This window comes from Diabrotica virgifera, chromosome 1 (genome assembly GCF_917563875.1).
Source record: "Diabrotica virgifera virgifera chromosome 1, PGI_DIABVI_V3a".
Lineage (NCBI taxonomy): Eukaryota > Metazoa > Arthropoda > Insecta > Coleoptera > Chrysomelidae > Diabrotica > Diabrotica virgifera.
In genome coordinates this window covers 196,899,777-196,922,141 of record NC_065443.1, presented here as the reverse complement: position 1 = coordinate 196,922,141, position 22,365 = coordinate 196,899,777, and the positions used below count along the sequence as shown (strand labels likewise).

The window sequence follows — 22,365 nt, the reverse complement described above, 5'->3', positions numbered from 1 at the left end:
TTTATACAATAAGCGATTCAATCGAGGAAGTCAGAAAAAATTGAAGTGAGATACGATAAAATAGGAAGTTAAAAAAATGGAGTGCAGTGACTGTACAATTGATTGTATCTCCGTCGCATGTTCTATGCTTACTTCATGGCAAAATCACTAGTTCTATAATAAAATTATGAACGATCTTAATCAATTGTAAACATTGCAGGTTAAGCTCATTCATAATTTTATTTGAAAATTTTTGAAAACGTTTTCCGAATTGGAAATCGAATCGTCAAAACAAATCGTAAAATGTAATTATCATTAGAATCAATTATGGTTTAACCCCATATAAACTAATACCTAATTAAACATGCCACAAGAAAACAGTTTCAGGATCTTCTTAAATTTTCTGTGGGTTACATAATATAGCTTGTATAGTTTAGCTAACCATTTGTCTGCTTCTATTGGTGCTTTATTAACGCTTTTTCACAATTTATTATACGTTTATATAAATTAGATTGCTACATCAACACTCTAACTGTTCTTATTTTTTACAGTGCTGCTGGTAGGCACCCTTATAGTTCCCCCAATCAACCACAACAACCGAAGAAATCAAAATCATTGAAAACTTATGAAGAAGATCCTTCACCACCCCAGGCTGACAATTAGATTTATTCTTATCATCGTTAGATTATAGTATTACTAAAATATAGATATTTTACTAGATACATTTCAAACTGTAATAACGTAAATAGTTCGTTTGAATTCAGGTCTCATTTATTTTTAAAATCATCCTAAAGTTACTCACTGTAATTAGGGGTTTTCTTTTAATTATATTCACTGTACCATGTGGCTGTTTTCTTCGGATTTACTCAAGTTTGGCAAGTAAAAATGATTTAATGGGCTTCTAAAAATGTATATTTTTACCATATATCATATACTCAAAATTATTACACAGAAAGTAAAATGTATTGAACAAGAATTTGTAAGAAAAAGTAATGAACACAATATCTGGAGCAACTTCACTGAAAGCTTTAGGTCTCGGAATATTACAAATAATTGACTTCTTTCCTTCTCTCTATTGTTCAAGTAAAGGCGGTATTGTCAGATCTTGTAAGTCTAATATCTTTATTTTAGAAATGCTAAAATATTTACGTTATTATATTTGAAGTATATCTTCAGGCACATTCAATTTATTTTTGTAGAATGGTCGCCCTTTTGTTTTTTTTTTCCAAAAATTATTTGATTTTTAATAGTTATTGTATGTGGTCGATTTTGTAGTAAGGTAAATGAGAAGTGAACGCAACAGTGTAAAATTATATTCTTACTTTAAGATGTTTACAGAGCAATTATCGTGTTTCCAATGACTAGATGTGTACGGTCATCAGTTTACCCCAAAATTTATTGTTCAATGAAGAACCTATTGAAATATAATCTGAGATTGCTCTGTGCGATATCTTTTATTATTCCATTTTGTGATTAAGTTTATATTTGCTTAAGTATGTGAACGAGAAGAATTATTGAAAATAAAATTTTGTTCATAATTTTTCGATTGTCTTAACTATTTACAAAAATTAGGGTAAAAATTCTGTCAAAATGTTGGAAATAGAACCAAAATCAACATGTACTTTTCACAACAAAAAACATCTAAATATTGATCATTTTTCTTGCTCTGCTGGGACTAGTTTTATTATAGGTTCTATCTCTACCACAACCTTTATTATGTCAACTGCACCGTAACATCAAATATATGTAGAATACATAAAATAAGCCATGATATACTGTATTTTGATCTCTAACTTTGTTGGTAGAATTTGTACATAGTGTCCAAAAACGTTGAATCAGGTGAGAAATATGATATGACTTTGTTCTAAAAGATGTGGAAAACTGTAAAGTGCGCATGTCACAATCTGTATATTTGTTCTGCTCGAAGAAGTGAATCTAAATGTCTCAGCAATTTACCAAATTCGATGCCCACTTTTCCAACTTTTCAATTGTTGATCCTGCTATTATTCGTCGACATTCAATTTTAGGTTAAACAAACAGCATTGTTGCTAAAACGTGAGAATGTGTATGTAGAAAATAGTTTTTTCATTGTTTATGAGGTGAGCACCTAAATGGGGATATTTTGTTAATGATTGTATAATGTATTGTGTGTTAATTTTAAGTACAATGAGGTTAATTCTCCACTATATCCATTAGATTAGTGTTATGTAATAAATCGTATCTGTACCGATCTAGGTTTAAATAAAATATATTCCAGATATTCAGATTTTTATTTCAAGTTATGGCAATTCTATGATCAGAATATTACCATACCGTCCCTTGTGAGAGATTTTTTTTTCACGCGCTTATATGCTTATAGAAAATCTGCTTTCGTGTTATACAGGGTGTTTCATTAATAATTGTCCATATAGTAACTGGAGAAACCTTAGCACAAAATACGAAGATTTAACCTAAAACACTTAAATAAAATGTGGTTCTCCTTACTGAGTTACAGGGTGTTTTATCTAAAAATTTAAAAACTATTTTTGCTCAGCATTTTAAAACTATTCGACATATACTTTTCATACTTGGCAGAAAGTTCGACTACTATACACCCTACTAAATTATGATAAACAAACGTTTCTAGCTACTACCAGAGGCGTACGACAGGAAATTGAATGGTTGACCCTTCTCAAATTCTACGCCGCTGGAGGAATTACTATTTTAGTGTCATTTTTAGATTCTCCAATACTTTCTACATAAATAATATACTCTTTATTGGTAACGATAAAGTCACTAGTTTTCGAGATATTTGAAGTTAAATATGAAACGACACAGTTATTTTGATTAATTTATGATATACTAGCTCACCCGGCAGACTTCGTACTGCCTCAATAGATAAAAACAAACTTTTGTATACAATAAACTTAAAATAAACAAAAGGAATTCGTAATTATTAAACAAAAAATGCTCGATGTGAATGAGGTTTTATTATTATTTTTAATTAATTACACATGATGTTTGAAGTAATAAAGTTTAGTTAGAAGTAACAAAATAAAGTTTGTAGTGTTACAATCTTAAATGTAACAGTTACAATCTTAAATTTGTTTATCTTATAATGAATATAACAGCTTTATTTTATCTACATTCAAAACAACTCTGTATTTATAATTGGGTTCGGAGTTGTCCAACTATATAGGTGTTGATTAATAAAAATAAAACTGAATAAAATTAATAAATAAATAAAAAAATTATATTTAATAAAAGTAAATAGAATCTAATACAAATAAATAAAATTTAATAAAATGAAATAAAATTTAAAAAATAAATGGAATTAAAAATGAAATAAAATAAATGAAAATAAATAAAATACTTAAATAAAATTAAACAAAATTAATTAAAATTAAATAAAATATTTTATAATTTGTTGCTTGTTCTTTTCGTGTGCTCAAAACTTTTCTCCTGATTGCCGTTTGTCAGAAAAATTCGGTTCAGAGATATTTTTTGAAAATTTCGAAAAATTAAAAAATTCATATTTTGCCCAATTTAAGTCCAAAAGTTAAACAGTTGCACTTTTCTTCGATAAAATTTGTTGCTAGTTCTTCTTCTGTCCTCAGAATATTTCTACGGCTTAAGATATTGTATTTCGGACAACGATTGCACTAGAGAAAAAATTTTAGTACGGTTCTGCTCGGAATTCAGCAAGCAGTACACCTACTTAATTTCGTATTTTTCACGTCATTATTGTGAGAGTTATGACGTCATACGCAACCCCCTTATGACGTACGGGCATGTAATCAGAGTTATGCCTATTCCCAGTCCGGTAGAATACACGTGTAAAATTTCATAAAAATCTGTTGAGCCGTTCTCGAGTTATAAATGGTGTAACTAACATAACTCGACTTTCTTTTATATAATATATAGATGTAAAATATTTAAATGGCTATTAAAAATAACGGTTGAAGATAAAAAAGTGAAAATTTAGGATTATATGTATCTTTTGCTTCTACATCATACAAAATTAAGAAAAAACGGTTTGTCAAAAAATTAAAAAAATATATCGGGGGGCAAGCACCCTTATGACCTACGGGCATGAAATCAGAGTTATGCCTATTCCCAGTCCGGTAGAATACACGTGTAAAATTTCATAAAAATCTGTTGAGCCGTTCTCGAGTTATAAATGGTGTAACTAACATAACTCGACTTTTATATATATAGATATAGATGATTCATATGATTAAAATTTAAAAATTATTTGTACCCAGTACTTTAAAACTATTTGGCGTATCCTTATCATACTTGGCAGAAAGTGTAGATACTGTACACCCTACTAAATTAAGATAAATAAACGTTTCTATTGGTGGGAAGGAAATAGAACTCGTAGATAGATATAAATACCTGGGACATGAAATTACGATTGGCAGGGATAACCAGACTCATGAGCTGAAGAGAAGAATCAGTCTTGGGTGGGCAGCATTTGGAAAACTGAGAGAAACTTTTAAAAGTGAGTTACCCACATGTCTAAAGAGAAAGGTATTCGATCAGTGCGTCCTCCCAGTCTTGACGTACGGATCAGAAACACTTACCTTAACTAAAGCCTCGGCTACCAAACTAAGAGTCACGCAGAGAAGAATGGAGCGGTCAATGTTAGGAATAACTCTGCGAGACAAAATCAGAAACGAAGAAATCAGGAGAAGAACAAAGGTGACTGACGTCATCGAGAGGATAGCCAGGTTGAAGTGGAGATGGGCAGGACACGTAGCCAGAATGACAGATGGGCGATGGACGAAGAGGTTATTGGAATGGAGGCCAAGAGAAGCGTCGGTCGACCGCCTACAAGATGGACTGACGACTTAAGAAAGGTAAATAAAAACTGGATGAGGGCGGCGCAGGATAGATGGGGTTGGAAACGAGGGGAGGAGGCCTATGTTCAGCAGTGGACTTTTGAGGCTGGATGATGATGAAACGTTTCTAGCTACTACCAGAGGCGTACGACAGGGGATAGTGGCTGGTTGGCCCTTCCCAAATTCTCCGCCACTGACGAAATTGCTATTTTAGTGTAGTTTTTTGATTTTCTAATACTTTTTATGTAAATAAAATACTCTTCATTAGTAACGATAAAATGATTAGTTTTCGAGATATTTCAAATGAAAAGTGAAGCGATACAATACATTAATCAAAATAACCGTGTCGTTTCATTTTTAACTTCAAAGATCTCGAAAACTAAATGACTATCGTTACGAATAAAGAGTATATTATTTTCATAGAAAGTATTGGAGAACCCAAAAATTAAACTAAAATAGCAATTCCGCCAGTGGCGTAGAATTTGGAAAGGGTCAATCATTCACTTTTCCCCGTCGTACGCCTCTGGTAATAGCCAGAAACGTTTGTTTAACATAATTTAGTAGTTTGTACAGTACCTATACTTCCTGCCAAGTATGAAAAGGATACGTTGAATAGTTTTAAAATGCTGAGCAAAAATAGTTTTTAAATTTTTAGATAAAACACCCTGTAACTCAGTAAGGAACCACATTTTATTTAAGTGTTTTAGGTTAAATCTTCGTATTTTGTGCCAAGGTTTCTCCAGTTACTATATGGACAATTATTAATGAAACACCCTGTATAGAAATAACGAAATTTAAAATTATTTTGCACATCATATTTTAAACATTATTTGGTTAAAAAACCATCATTTTTGTTGGTAAATATATCGACGGTTGAAAGGTAAAAGGTTGTACCACAAATCAACTTTTTTCAGGAAGTAGAAAAAATGCTTCATTTACGTAATTTTATAAAAAAATTAACAGAATAATGTTTTGCATTAATTTATAGATGAATTATTGATCTACAAATTAATGAAAAAATTTATTTGGTTAATTTCTCATAAAATTACTTAAATAGAACGTTTTTTCTACTTCCTGAAAAAACTTGATTTATGGGTTACAACTTTTTACCTTTCAACGATCGATATAAATTTGTCTGAACTAAATTACAGTTCTGTTGATATCCTAAGAGATTTGAAGGGTACAGGGGAAGAAGGGCAATAGTCCATTTGGATTTTTTTTAGCAAGCTGAAATTGAAGATTTATTAACTTATTATAAAGCCAAATTTAAAGAAAAATAATCCGTCAAATTTAAAGAATAATAATTTCTTGGACTTATTATATTGATCATCATCAGGGCTTTTCATTCCGGGTGGAATGTTTGCCGTTCTTAATTAGAGCTCTCTGATTCGCTTATTGCGGTGAATCACTCCTCATTTCACTTGTATGTTGTATGACTTGGAGTTCGTTACAATTTTCTTCCACTCATTTCGATATGTGCATAGTTCCCTCCTGTTTCTCACTTCCAGAATTTTGATCTCTCATAACCTGGTCCTCCCATCTCTCTCTGGGTCTTTCAGTTACTGGTTTCCATCTGGTGATCTTAATCAGTAGGTCGTTTTTCCTTCTATCTATGTGTCCCAACCATCTCAGCCTATGTGCTTTAATAAATCTAACTATATCTTCTCCCTTCATGGTTCATTCTTCTCATTTCTCCGTTGTCCATTCTTATCGGGCCCATAATCCGTCTGAGGATTTTCCTTTTGAATATTCTTAATTTTTCTTCATCTTTTTCGGTGAGGCACATTGTCTCAGCTGCATACGTAACTACTGGTCTGATTGCAACTCTGTATATTTTCAGTTTTTTATTTCTGGATAAGTTCTTGTCCTTCATAAGCCTATGATATCTCCAGTATGTTTTGTTGCCTGCTAGTATTCGTTCCATTACTTCTTCACTTCTCTTGTTTTGGCCATTCACTATTACTCCCAAATATTTAAATTGTTGGACTCTTTCAAAAGTGTAGTTTTTTATTTTGATTTCTCTCACCCTGTTATCTTCTCCTCTAGAGCAGAGTAGATATCGTCGGCTTACTGCCAAAACCCACTAACTCCATTTTTAAAATTTTGAGAGATCTACTTTTTAAACTTTAATTTGAAATTGAAGATCGACTGAATTTAAAAAAATTATTTAAGAACTGAAAAATATGACAAAAATATTTTTCAGTTCTTAAATAATTTTTTTAAATTCAGTCGATCTTCAATTTCAAATTAAAGTTTAAAAAGTAGATCTCTCAAAATTTTAAAAATGGAGTTAGTGGGTTTTGGCAGTAAGCCGACGATATTTTGTTTTTCCTTCGTTTATTTCTAGACCTCTTTTCCGTGCTTCTTTTGCCAGAATTGTTACTGCTTCTTTTAATATTACCTTGTCTCTTCCCATAAGAACTAAATCATCTGCATATGCAACTATTTATGTTAAGGAGTGGGCTATAGTTCCTTTAATTTTGCTGGCCTTGACTGTTCCTTCTACTGCTATGTTGAATAATGTGGTTGACAGGGAATTACCTTGTCACACTCCTGTTTCTATTGCAATTGATTTTGTGCTACCTTCTTCTGTTGTTACTTTGCCTCAAGATCCATCCATAATATTTAATAACTTAATTTAAACCTTAACTTCAAGCTTTTTCGAAAAAAATCCAAATGTACTATTGCAGTTCTTCTCCTGGCTTCACCAAACTGAATTTTGATCTAGCAGATTTCCAAGCGTACTATACTACATATTTACTATTCATTTTCTATTTTATTATTTAAAAAGGGAAACATAAAAATACACAATTTTAATTTGAAAAATATGTTTTGTATCAAATCTAAGTTACAATGTTTTCAGAAATATCACAGGTGCTTAGTTAACTATAAATAGGAATTTTACAGAAATGCAAGATTATATTTTGAATGTTTCAGAGTGTCATGTTTTTAACTCTTGAGGTGTACACATCAAATCCTAATGATATGGCATTGTCAAACAAGATTCTATACTGATAAGGCAATAAGTAAAAGTTGACAAACTGTGCTGGAGGCCAGATCATCCAATCTGCAACATACAATTTGACTGATTTCTCTTTGGTTTCTTCTAAAAATTCTGTTTTACTTTTACCCTCCAGGTAACCCATGGTCGCAAAGAATGTTGCAATACATACAGGCGATGCAATAATTTGGTCTAATATAACTTTTTTACATACTATCCGAAACGTGTAACCTGGTAAAAACTTCTCTAGATGTTTGTACCAATAGTGACAAACAAAACCTACAGTTAACCCTGCTACAGATAAATTTTTGGTCCTTTCAATGCTCATTTCTTCTATCTCTTTTGCCATGATTTCGTATTTCTGTTCTATTATATCTCCTGCAGCTGATAGGGAGACAGATAGCCCAAGATTGGTTAATAACAAGTATTTACTACTAAATGCTTTGCTTAAAATATTACCTAGTTTTGTTTTGATAGTGGTCATGGCTAAAATTGATGCCATCTTGACTAAAACCAATTAAATGATACAGGTTACCTTGTACCTGACAAAGTGGAATGCAAAAGCAGGAATTTGTTACCCATTTTAGTAAAAAGCAGGTGTAAAAGTTAGGTTAGGTTACTGAGAACATGTCAATGTCAATGCGATTGTGATGTAATCTGCTTCTTCTTATTTATTCTACTTACGTAGCAACGCGATTTTAGCCACCACCCAATATTTTATATAAGTGTGATAAAAGATAAAGTTAATTTACTCGTATTATAAATTTTCTCTTTATGTATCATAAACACTTGATTTGATATAATCTCATATGTTATGACATACTGAACATCAAGAAGAAGTAGAAGTACACATCTTACGGTTCACACACTTGTATCACCCTGTATCGTCTCGATATTTTTTATGCATATTAAAAGAAGAACATTCATTGACATTATGACATTTGACATTGACAGCAAGGAGAAGTTGAACGTTGAAGTGAACCTGAGTGAACCATCATCGCCGGTAAAAAAAAAGATAAAGTTTTGGTGTAATTTTAATTACATTGCAATTACATCTCCTAAATAATTTTGTTAAGTGTGAAAGTATTCTAAATAAACAAAATGGTGGTGAGACAATATAACCAGGAACTTGAATACCTGGAAAAAATTAATTCTCATTGCTGGAGAATCAAAAAAGGATTTCAACCAAACATGAATGTTGAGGGTGTATTTTATGTTAACCAAACCTTAGAAAAGCTTATGTTTGACGAACTTAGAAATGCTTGTAGACCTGGCATGGTAGGTGGCTTTTTACCAGGTGTAAAACAAATAGCAAATGTTGCTGCTCTTCCAGGAATTGTTGGTAAGGGACAAAGATATCCATACTCTCCACACTTAACTTTGTAACTCCACAATTTTGTGAATTTAACTTTTTGCTGTCACCTATTGAAAAAATACTGAACTGGAATCTGTAATTAATTGTTCCACATAAAGAAAATCTCCTATCTCCATGCCCAATAAAGTATTCTTTAAAGAAATTCTATCTCACTCATTTTGTTTACTAACATAGAACTGTTTATTAACTCCATACCAGGAGCTGTACTAAGTGTAATTATTGATAGTATTTTGATTTATTTCTTCAAGTTCCATCAAAGTTCTTCAAGTTCTATCAAACGTCAGAAATCATCATGGCTGTGTGGACTATATGTGCTTCTAGAAATAGTTCTGCACTACTGCATTCAAACCATTGCCTCAATTTCTTAAGCCAGGATATTTTTGGTTGTCCCACATTTTACTTTCCTTGAATTTTGTCTTGCATAATAAGTTGTAATAATGAGTATTTTTGTAAATTTTTGCAATTTCATCACATTTGATGTAACATTGTGTATTGTGTTTCAATAGTTTTGCCTGGACAAAGTAAATTTATTAGTTTTTTAATATTGCAAAAATTATATAAACGTGGTGAAGTAGTATTACAGTCGAACAGGCTTGGAGCACCAGTTATAGGAATATCCCCATTTAAGGAATAGAAATTTGAGTTTTTTACTAGGCACATATGATCGGTTATTAGAATATCCTTGTTATAGGAACACTTTTGATTGCCATGAAGGCTATTTGAATAAGCTGGTTCAACTGTATTATAAAACCATCTTCACCTCATTCAACATGTGTTAAACATTTTAAGCATTTTTAATTTCTATTAAATAAGTACATATCTTTTTGGTAATTCTGCTTGTTTTATCCTTAGGATATTGAACTATTGCACTACTTGAATGAAAATCTTTTTGAATTCCTATTCCTGACATATTGTGCTAGTGATCATGTAAGGCACAAGGAAATACTGAGCATGACAACCATTATGAACAAAATTGTAGTCCATATATGAGAGTTGTTCTTCCAAACATGCATGAGAAAACTGAAAAACTGAAGATAATTCATGAACAAGAGAACAACCCTAAAGATCAACAAATAAATATAAAAGAAAGCATGGAGAAATACCAAGAAAGAAGGAAAAATAATGGGCATTAGGCATCACCATTCTCTAAACCTGAGAGAAAAATTAAAGAACAATGTTTTGTTAAAAATATTTCAAAGCTGCAATGGTGTCAGATCAAAAGGAAACAGTGCACAATTATTTAATAAATTACCCCTAATAATTCGAGAACTGCCCTTAGATACATACAAAATAAAAATCAAAGAACTTCTTTTGGTGGGTGCTTACTATTCTCAGTAGGAATATCTCGGGGCTACCCTGTTGTGATAGTCCTACAGCTCTCTTAAATGTTCTGTGTGCTCTTGTGTTTTTATGCTAATATTCTAACTTTGTGTTAAGTATTTAGACTAGGTGATAAAATTTTATAGATTTTACTTATTAAGTGTTAGCTTGCCAATGTATTTCAATGATGCATTTTAGCAGACTTTGACTTATGTAAATACTTTGTATATTGACATCAATAAACTGAATTGAAAAGAGTTTTGGAAAATGAGTGACAGTGAAAAAAAGGTGTATATAAAAATGCTAATTACCTAAGAATAAATTACACATTCACGGACACGCTTCAGATGTAGACACGTTTTCTTATGGAGTAAGTGACTTCATATCCATTGTGTCTGTGAATGTGTTAAAAGACCAAGACATTGAAAGGAGCATGAGAAATTCAAACATTTATATAGTCCATTCATTCATATACAATGTCCATATGCAAGTATGATACTATTTCCTGGAAGAAGAAAGGTAAACAGGATAAAGATCAAAAATAAAAATGTATACCAGCATAAAGATCAATTAAAACTAAAATTTTCTAGACTTGTTATCTTCAAGGAAAGAAAACAAAATTTATGTTTATTTGTTGAGAGTCTTCCGAAAATGAAGCCACACTATTGTTGGGCCAGGAGGACCAAATTGTATCTTGAGCCATTATTTTCAACTTCAATCACTTTATACTGATAAGTGGTGCCCAGACCTAGAGAAAAATATAGAACCATTATCTTCTACACAGAAGGTTGGCCATTTTGATGAAACAGAGTACCAGCTATACCTAGACAAGAAAGTAGAAGCTAGAGAAGAGAAGACAAAGATAGAATACAGCGAAAAACATAAAGTTTACACAATGGACTTGTAGTCTGTCTGTCTGTCTGTCTGACTTGTATGTTGTAAATCAACAGTTTCACTTTTCTATTGCAAAATGAAATTGGTTGTACAAAACTTTACTATATTCATGTATAAAAACAAAAGATGCCTATTGTTTCATTTTGAATGAAACCAAAGGTGACCTGGGATCAAATCAGTTTGCAAGTATTTTAAGTGCCTTCGCCTTCATTACAAGATATTTTGTTAAACCCTAAAAAAAATATTATAAAACTTTTATACTATGTCATACTGTGAAAAGCATGTAAAGTCGATTCGCTTTTCTGAGACACAACTGTCTAGTGACATTAGCAAGTTCTTTTTTGGAAAGTTCAGTTGCTAGGCATGACTGGAAATTACTACACAACCAAACATACCTGCTCTTAGCGAATACTATTAATAGTAAACAGACATAAGTAACATAAACCTTACGCCAATTAATAATTATTTATTTACACCATTATAATGTATTGATAACAAATGAGAAAATTATTTATTGTACAAAATCAAAATATTTTGTAGAAATAAACTCCACAAAATTTTATGAGATTAGTATACACTCCCACTATTTCTAATAATTCTTCTTTTTTTAATGAAAGATTAAGTTGATTTGAGCAGTTAATAGTGTGAGGTAGGAATTTTTGTGTTGTATGTTTCCTATTCCAAATGTGTCGTCTCGGTGAATCAAGTGAATCTCGGCAGATCGAATTCAGTATAACTCCAAAGTAGAATACATAAAAATTAAGAAAATCTAATACCTCCTCTATTTTTTTGTATTAAACACATTTCGTCTTCTTCTTGCAGTACTGTCTCCTATCGGAGGTTTGCTACCATCACAGCAATCTTAACTTTGTTGGCTGCAGCTCTGAACAACTGTATTGAACTGCACCCATACCACTTTCTTAAATTTCGCAACCAGGAAATCCTCCTTATTTATTTTGCTCAACAGGCCATGTAGGCCCTGGGCGTGAAAAACACAATTACATTTTTTTACTATACATATCTACAATATACAATATTAATTTGTCTATTAAAAAATATATCATAAAAATATATACATATATATAGCTCTCATTTTACAATTCATGGCACATTGTTGTGTTACAATTTCTCTTGCGCTCTTCTTACCACTCTCCATTCTCTTCTGTCTAATACCTTGTTTCTCCAGTTATCTATTTTTAATTCTCGTAAATCTGCTTGGACGCTGTCAAACCATCTTTTACGGGGTCTTCCTTTCCTTTTTTTCCCTACTGGTTTCCTGTTCAATATCATCTTGGTCATTCTATGGTTTTCCAATCTTTGCACATGTCCCAGCCATCTTATTATATGCGCCTTTATTATTGCGGTGATTTTTGGTTCCGTATACAGCTCTTCCAACTCTTTATTTGTCCTTCTTCTCTATCCCATTTGTGTATTTATGCCTCCGTAAATTGATCGGAGAATTTTCCTCTCCCATCTTTCTAATCTTTCTTCATCTGCCTTTCTTAAAACCCATAATTCAGCTCCATATAAAACCATAGCTCTAATCACTGTCTTGTAAATTCTTTCTTTTGTTTTTCTTGAAACAAACTTAAGTATTGACTTCATTAAGTATCTGGTTGCCTTTTGTAATTCTGGATTCTATTTCTTTATCCTCATGTCCATTTTCCATTACTTTCACACCAAGGTAAGTAAACTCGTCCACTCTGTCAAAACTGTATATGTAATCTTTCTCCCCTTGTATTTTTATAAACTCTTTATTGTCTTGCTGCGTATCACCCATTATCATGTATTTAGTTTTCTTTTCATTTATCTTTAGGCCAAACCTATTTGCTTCTTTTTCTGTCTTTTTCACAATTCTTCTCAATTCTTTCTTTGCTTTTGCTAATATTGTTAGATCATCTGCAAAAGCAATACATTGATGTTCATTTTTAAATATGGTTTCTTCCATTTTTATGCTGCAATTCCTCATTATTACTTCAAGAACAAGATTGAACAACGTGGTTGACATCGGGTCACTCTGCCTGTTTGATTTCGAAGTCCTCTGAGATGTTTTTCCACACTACTTCGCTTTTCGTTTTTGCCAACGTCATTTTAATCAAGCTAATCAATTTTTTGGGGATTTGTAATTGTTTCAGAGCACGGTACATTTCTTTTCTATTTATACGACCATATGCCTGCCTGAAATCTACGAACAGCGCATACAGGGTCGTTTTGTACTCATAGCAGTTTACTTGTAATTCTTTTAGCGTGAAAATCTGGTCTGTTACCGAACGGTTGGATCGAAAGCCTGCCTGGTACTCTCCCACAGTATCCTCCATGTATTGGAAATCCTCCTACGTCCCACATTTCTCTTTCCTGAGATTTTTCCTTGGATTATGAGTCTTAGCAGAGAGTACTTTTCTCCTCTCATTATGTGGCCTAAATATTCCAGTTTTTTCGTTTGTATGGTTTTTATGACTTCGCATTCCTTCCCCATCTTCAGCAAAACATCTTGATTTGTTACTCTCTCTGTCCATGGTATCCACATTCTCCTGTAGCACCACATCTCGAATGCCTCAATGTTTTTGATGTTTATCTTTTTCAGTGTCCAAGCTTCCATGCCGTACAGCAGAACGGAGAAAACATAGCACCTTAACATTCTCATTCTTAAGTTTATATTTATGTCCCGGCTGCATAGGAACTTTTTCATTTATACACATTTAGTAATATGTAATTAACTGTTTCGAATCCATCAATGTAATTAACTGTCAGATTTTAATACTGTAGCTGTTTACAGTTAAATAAAAGTCACAGTTCGATTTATATACAATTTATTTGCACAACTTTTCAGTTTGTGAATTTATCTTATCCACTAACTAACTCTAATAAGAGCGCGCTATTTAGAGTAAATAAGTTATTTTCCAGAAGGTTCCAGAAAAACGGATTTTCATCTCAGTTTCATCGTGTGACCTTGCTTCCGAAACTTCCGGAGAATTCATTCCCCTTGCTGCTTGCTGTGTTCCATCTAGATATTTCTGTAAATATCAGACTGTATTATGATGGAACCTGTTACTTGTGGTAACTCTTTCGCTACAATACTAAACTATAAAACTACAGCAAAACAGACTATTTTAAAGAAGTAAACTTTTAAAATTGTTAGGTTTGCTTTCCTTGTTACATTTTGGTTTTGGGTGTTACAAGCTTTTCTTATGAGAGTGTCTATATACAGTATGTCCCTGTAAGTTGTATCCATATGGAAAGCTTTTTTATTATTAATGTTACGAAAAAAAGTTATTCTTCATAAAAAGCTCTGCATGGTCCAAAACCTAAGATTTAACCATCAAATATCAAATTTTTTGAATATTATACGAGGTATGTCAAAAAGTTTGAATTTCACTAAAGAGTAAAGTTGCTTTATTTTTCACAATATTGAAAATTGTTATTATGAAAAGTTGTTTGGAATTAAAAACTATATTCTAGTATGCAATTACATCCTTCTAATTGATTTTTTTTTTTTTTTTGAAAAATTATGGATAACTTTCATTATTTTCAGTTATTTTATGAAAAAAAAGTTATTCTTAATAAAAAGTGCTGCATGGTCTAAAACCTAAAATACAACCATCTTATGTCAAATTTTATCAATTTTATTACATTCAGCTTTCATTCGTCGTGGTAGTCGGACGTGCGTAGGAAAGAAGCTTGTTTTTAAAACCGGTGTTTATAAATTAGGTATATAAATAAATATTTTGTGAACTTTAAAAGTAAATTAATTACACCAAATAAAAAAGCGAAATCGAAATAAAGACATTAAAAACTTATGAGTGCAGTAAGCGGGGGCGACGCCCCCGATAAAAATGTTTTAGAGGCGCAAATGGATACAGAACATGCAACATCTTCAAGAGAGGAGCTGTTAGGATTTCAAAATCTTGTTCCGGTTACACAGATAAGTACCACAAAACTTGTTAATAATAAACCCATTATCGATAATGACTTTGCTAATGTACAAACTTCAATAACAAATACCATAAATAAAGAAGTAGGAACAAAAAGGGAGGAATTTCTTTACCGACAAAACGATGTAGGACCTTTTTACGCATATTTAGAAAATAATTCACCCGATTTTCAAGGCAGATTAAACGCGTTGAGGATAGGTGACATTATTATCACAAATTTTAAAGAAATTGATGAAAAAATTGTAAACATTGACGCAGTAGGGAGAAATAAAATACGTATTAAATTTAAAGATTATAAATCGGCTAACTATATCATATCTAAAAAAATAAAGCAATAGTAAGACAGTTCTTTTAGTAAGACAGGGCGTAATAAAAGATATTTCCACAGAATTTTCAGTAGAGTATGTTAAGAACAGAATCAAAATGTACGATTTACACTGTAAATTTGAAGTCCTTCAAGTCACAAGATTAAATCGGAGGCAAGTAGATGAAAACGGTACTCAATACATTCCAACAAAAACGTGTATAGTTAGTTTTAAGTCACAAGTGCTATCAAAATATATAACAATCAACAAGGTACTAAAGGAAGTCGAACCGTATAAACAAAAGGTGTTATTATACTTTAATTGTCTTCGATTCGGACATACAGGTGGGCAGTGTAAGAGCAAGGCTAGGTGCGATAAATGCCAAGAATCCCACAACTCAAAAGAATGTAAAAGGACCGATCTCACTCCAAAATGTTTTAATTGTTCGGGAGATCATTTTACTACAAACTTAAGCGCGTGTCAAGAATTTCAGCGTCAAAAACTTATTAAAGACGCTATGTCTTCCAATAATATTAGTTATCAAGACGCCAACAAACAGTTCCCCAGAAACTCCTATGCAAAAGTAACATCCATTAATACTGAACAAACTACAAACCTCTCCTGCCTCAAAACTTTCCCTCCATTAAATCCCAATAATTATACACCCACCCAACTCCCATTAAATTCAATTAACAAAATGTCAACTAATAATATATTCTACAATAATAATTCAAATAGTACAAATTCTCGAACATTTAAAAGACAAAGACCAAATAGTCCAGATCCAACATTAATTTTGCATAATGAAATTATATCTTCCCCTAGATCTCAATTACCTACGGGAGGAATATTAGAAAGTATTAACTATAAGGGAAATATTAATAATAATCCAGTTGCATCTCATTCAGACTTGAGCATGATAAATTCAATATTAGAATTAGTTATAGAAATTGTCTCAAAAGATTTAGTAACAAAAAGTATAAATGTAAATAAGGAAGAACTTGAAAACTTAGTCAAAGTAACTATAAATGGAAACACGTGATCACATTCTCAGACCTCAACTATCAGACAATAAATATTCTTCAATGGAACTGCCGTTCCGCAGTTTCTAATAAAAATAACTTGGAATATCTACTAGATAGGGGCAACTACTTCGTTGCACTTCTATGGGAAACATGGTTTAAAGCAGCAAAATATTATAATTTTAAAGGCTTCAACAATATTCGCTGTGATTGGGACGACGGGTACGGTGGCTCTGCCATTTTATTAAAATCAGACTTAATATACCAAGAAGTCTCAATTCCAACTACAATCAACTGTGAGCATACTTGTATCTCGGTTAATTTTCCATATATACATAAAAAAATTTACTTCGTTTCAGTATACTTTAAACCGAGAACTAGAATATCATTACAACAGTGGACTAACTTTTTGGAACAAATTCCAAAACCATTCATAATTGGGGGCGACTTTAACGCACATAGTTTGGCATGGAACGATGGATATGACGACATTTATGGCAAGATTCTTTTAGAAGCTATCGAACAATGCAACCTAGTAATTATGAACGACGGATCACCTACATTAGCAAACAATAAGAAGTCAGCTGTAGACTTGACCCTCTGTACACAGGATCTGACACAACTAATTACGTGGTCTACTTTAGAAGAACCTTATGGCTCTAACCACTTACCAATACACATACAATTTGGAAGGAATATCCCGCTTGCGCAAATTAAACAGACAAAACATAATATATGGAGACTCAAGGCTGCAAATTGGGATGTATACACCGCTGCACTTGAAGCAACAGAACCAAAATCATCACTAATGGGCATTATCGACAATATTAACAAAGCTGCCAACAAAGCAATTCCCTTACGAAAATCAAACACACAAAATAGAAATCATTGCTCGAAGGACTGGTGGAACGAAACCTGTAACAGCTGCTAAAGCAAGAAAACAAGCTTTCTTAACCTACACACAGGCTCCAAATCTTAATAATCTAACAGAATATAAAAGACTTGATGCAGTAGCTAAAAAAACTTTTAAAGAAACCAAGAAAAAAAGCTGGATAAATTATTGCCAAAATATAAATCAAAATACACCAATTAAAGAAGTGTGGAACAAGGTAAACCGATATAAAAACCGAAAACAAGCCAATAAACCCCCAGAAACCCCAAAGAAGACTGGATAAGCGAATTCCACACAAAAATCTCACCTCCATGGGTTGAAAACAACATTACTCAACAAACAGCTACCGTAAATAGGAACACTTCTGTTCTACAATCGCTATTTCAATTATGGGAACTCGATCATTGCATTAAGTCAACAAATAATAAATCTCCCGGGGCGGATAACATTTCATACAATATGTTGCATAAAATGCCCTTAGACCATAAGAAAGCCCTGTTGGAATTGTTCAATTCGATTTGGATAAATAGGATTCCTTTTCCACCGATGTGGAAAGAATACATAATAGTACCTATCAAAAAACCTGGAAAACAGAACGGAAATGCAGATTCATATAGACCCATAGCCTTATCATCGTGTATATTTAAAACCATGGAAAGAATGATAAAGAACAGGCTTGAATATTGGCTAGAAAATGAAAAAATATTACCTGACTCACAATATACTTTTAGAAAGGGAAGATCTTCTTTAGAGCCCCTAACGATACTAGTAAATGACATCTATCTAGGATTCACACACAAATACAGCACTTTGGCCACATTTTTGGATATAACTTCAGCATATGATAATGTTCAAATAAATATATTAGAAGAGAAGCTCATCAATATTGGTCTACCAACCTCCTTTGCCAACTTCATAAAATCAGCTTACTCTAATCGATCAGTTTCCTTAAAGATAAATCAAGAAATTTCGGAATCAAGAATATGTAGATCTGGATTACCACAAGGTAGTATCCTGAGCCCAATCCTCTACAGCCTGTACACAATGGACATAGAAAATGTTATATCACAAAAGTCCAAAATTATTCAATACGCCGATGATGTTGTTATTTACACCAGTAGCAAATCAGAGGACAAATGTATAGAAAATATCAACACTGAATTTACAGAAATCCAAAAATGCCTAGACAACATGAGACTTTCCATATCCGAGTCCAAAACCAATATATGTATTTTCTCTAGAAACAGAAACAACTATCAAAGACAATTAACAATAGGAAAATATAAACTCCGTATTAGTAACTCTGTAAAATATCTTGGTCTGCATCTAGATAGAAAACTATTATGGAAGGACTGTATCCACCAAATTATCAAAAAGACAAGTAATTCTATAAATATTTTAAGAGCTTTTTGTAAAGCAAAGTGGGGAGCAGACCCAAATACGGCTTTACTATTCTACAAAACAATGGTACGATCAATAATGGATTATGGAAGTCAACTCTATGGAACAGCAGCAGATACACATCTAAATAAAATCGAGATACAACAAAATAAATGCTTAAGAGTTTGCCTGGGATATCTAAAGTCAACGCCCATAAACATTATACAAGCTGAAGCTGTGGAACCTCCTCTTAAACTAAGAAGACAACTATTGAGCAGAAAATTCATGATAAAAACCATTTCCAAAAAAACTTCTTACCTCAATAGTATACAGTCACTAACAGTTCAAGTTTTGACCCATAGATACTGGCACTTCAAGAAAACCCCCCTCATAGTAGAAACTTTGTCAGAAATAGCTGACATTACAGATATAGTCTATTCGAACCAACTCCCCGCGGTTTTAATTTACTCACCTGAACAAATTTTTCACGTGAAATTAGAACCTACTATTTTGAAAGTCAAGAAGTAGCATGTATCAATCAAACAAAGTTCAACGAAACAAAAAACAAATACTGGCCAAACTATGATTCTATATTCACTGATGGATCAAAGTCAAAAGAATATAGCAGTTGTGCCTTTTACCATTTTGAGGAAAATACTGACAAAAAATTTATTTTACCAAAGGAAGCTTCCATATACACTGCAGAATTAACAGCAATAGTGCAAGCTATGAAATACATACTCGGCTCTAACCACGACAAATTCATAATATGTACGGACAGCAAAAGTGCAGTAGATAAACTTAAAAATGTTAAAATAAATAGATCAGTTAATCATATTAAAGCAAAAATCCTGTATTTACATAATGAGATACACATCAAGAATAAAGTCGTCATATATCTATGGGTAAAGGGGCACGCAGGTATAACAGGTAACGAAATGGTGGATGCCTTAGCAAAAACAGCCTCAACATCAGGAGAAGAACTAAGTCTTAAACTACCCCCGTCCGATTTATTCTTAAATCAAAGAAACAAAATAAATGAGATGTGGCATAACCTATACAGTGCATCAACAACCGGAACAAACTTTTGTAAACACCAGCAAAGAATCCCCAGAAAACCATGGTTTCACAAAATACCAAACAGAAACTTTGTCACCACAATAAATCGAATACATGCTAATCATGCACTAACACCTTATTATATGCACAAAATGAAAATTACAAACGATCCACTTTGTAGTTGTGGTAAAATGGGTACATTGGTACATGTTTTCCTTGAATGTCCAATAAATAATGTAAACATTAACAAACTATATAAAAACTTAATTCACTACAATATAAACCTTCCAATAGACCTAAATTGTATTATTTTTTCAGGAAATAATGATATACTTTATGTACTTCATCAACACATCATAAATTGTAAACTAAAATTGTAAAATTACTAACCAATTTTGTAAGCAATTCTGCGAAAGAAACTAAATGTAAAGCATTATTACAGGAAAAAAAATGGTGATAACAAAAAAAATTAAAAAACCAATTAAAAAAAATAAATAAAAAAAATAAAGAAAAAAAAAACAAAAAAAAAATAAAACAAAAAAAAATAAAACAAAAAAATAAAACATAAAACACACACAAAGAGGGCTGAAACCTCCGCGGCGTTGAACCGGGTTGACGCCCTAGCGCGGTGAAAAAAAAAATTAAACACCTTACTAATGCTACATATTACTAACAAAACATATGAATACATCATGCTCAAGTTTGATACTATGAAACAATTTACACAACTTAATTATTCAATCTAACATAGTCTGGCTAATTGGTTCTCACCAAAGCCATAAATTCCACGGAAAAAAAATCAATTTTATACGAGGTATGTCAAAAAATATGAATTCCGCTCAAGACTAAAATACGTTTATTTTTCACAATATCGAAAATTGTTATTATGAAAAGTTATTTAGAATTAAAAACTATGTTTCAGTATGTAATTACATCCTTCTAATTGAAATATTCTGAATATAAAGGTACTTTACTTTTGATCTAAATTTATCTTTTTTGACATACTTACCTCATATAAAATTGATAAAATCTGATATAAGATGGTTGTATTTTAGGTTTTAAACCATCCAGAACTTTTTATTAAGAATCACTTTTTTTCGTAAAATTAATATGGGCTATTCCACGAATATACGACTGTCTTGGATTATCGCGACAATGCATATTTTAGTGTGCAACATAAGAAGTGCGAAAGTAAATGGCTCTAATAATTGTTCCAATAAACAACAATGTACAGTAAAACCTGCCATATCCGGATCAATGTGGCGACAGACCGATCCGGATATGAAAAAATCCGGATATCAAGACCACTTCTTTTATAGTCTCTGAAACGTTTTCTTCTTCATACATTCCAGTAATCGACGCCGTCAATAACTTTCGTCGATAGACACGTTTTATAGATACTATAATACCTTGATCGATAGGCTGACAAAGGGATCTCACATTTGGGGACAAAACAGACGTTTTATTTCGCCATTTAGTTCTTTTGGGTCGGGATGAGAGGGTGCGTTGTCCAACAGCAGAATTGTCTTTCTCGGTAGATTTCGGTAGATGCAGACGGTAGAATCGTCCGGATATGGGGAGGTCCGGATATGGCAGGTTGTACTGTATTTTGCTCGGTATTTTGCAATTTACTTTCGTTTTTCATAATTTGCACAGTAAAATATTCGTTGTCAAGATAATCCACAACAGACGTATGTTCGTGGAATAGGGTATAAAAGAGTTATCAGAATTGAAATAACTGAAAATAATGTTAGTTATCCATAATTAAAAAAAAAAAAATTCAATTAGAAAGATGTATATTAGAAAGCTGGTTCCTAAAAAAACTGATACGACTCTTAGTAAGATGTGATCATTTTGAGCAGTGTATATTTGGTCTGACATTATATTATATTTATTATGACAGACAAATAATAAAATAAACAAACAAACAGCCATTTTTTGAGGTTGAAGTTATCTGACAAATTTTAAGATTTGGCAGTGACAGTGACAGTATGTAAATAATAAGTATTTATCCTTCAAAATATAATAAATTAAATATAATTAAACTCATATTCATTATATCACACCTCATCAAAAGCTTTTTACAAGAACATAGTCAGCGATTTTGATGTGGCTTAGAGCCAGACTACATCAAGATCGCCTATAAATGGTGCTGGTAATTGCCTTGCAGCGAGACCAAAAACAAAAAGAAGAAGAAGAAGAAAATACACTGCTCAATTTTCTACAAAATACGCTTTAAGAGTCGTATCAGTTTTTTTTGGAACCAGCTGTACCTAATTGCATATTAAAATATAGTTTTTAATTCCAAACAACTTTTCATAATAGCAATTTTCAATATTGTGAAAAATAAAGCTACTTTACCCTTGAGTGAAATTCAAACTTT

At 32.1% G+C, this 22,365-nt stretch overlaps 3 protein-coding genes across 5 annotated transcripts in view; 2 read left to right on the top strand and 1 right to left on the bottom strand.

The window, feature by feature from the left end:
• LOC114331876 (myeloid leukemia factor) overlaps positions 1-2,239 on the top strand; it is a 77,116-nt gene extending 74,877 nt beyond the window's left edge. For all 3 annotated transcript variants that reach the window (XM_028281564.2, XM_028281562.2, XM_028281563.2), the window contains one exon: positions 531-2,239. In XM_028281564.2, coding sequence (XP_028137365.1) covers positions 531-642 — 112 coding nt within the window. In that variant the 3' untranslated portion in view covers positions 643-2,239. The remainder of the gene's footprint in view (positions 1-530) is intronic.
• Positions 2,240-7,613: 5,374 nt separating this feature from the next.
• LOC114331878 (mpv17-like protein 2) lies at positions 7,614-8,447 on the bottom strand. Its single transcript, XM_028281566.2, has one exon. The coding sequence runs from the start codon at positions 8,303-8,305 to the stop codon at positions 7,736-7,738; it is 570 nt and encodes a 189-aa protein (XP_028137367.1). The 5' UTR covers positions 8,306-8,447; the 3' UTR covers positions 7,614-7,735.
• A 312-nt stretch (positions 8,448-8,759) lies between these two features.
• LOC114331877 (RNA-splicing ligase RtcB homolog) overlaps positions 8,760-22,365 on the top strand; it is a 74,401-nt gene continuing 60,795 nt past the window's right edge. The window contains exon 1 of the mRNA XM_028281565.2: positions 8,760-9,145. Coding sequence (XP_028137366.1) covers positions 8,905-9,145 — 241 coding nt within the window. The 5' untranslated portion in view covers positions 8,760-8,904. The remainder of the gene's footprint in view (positions 9,146-22,365) is intronic.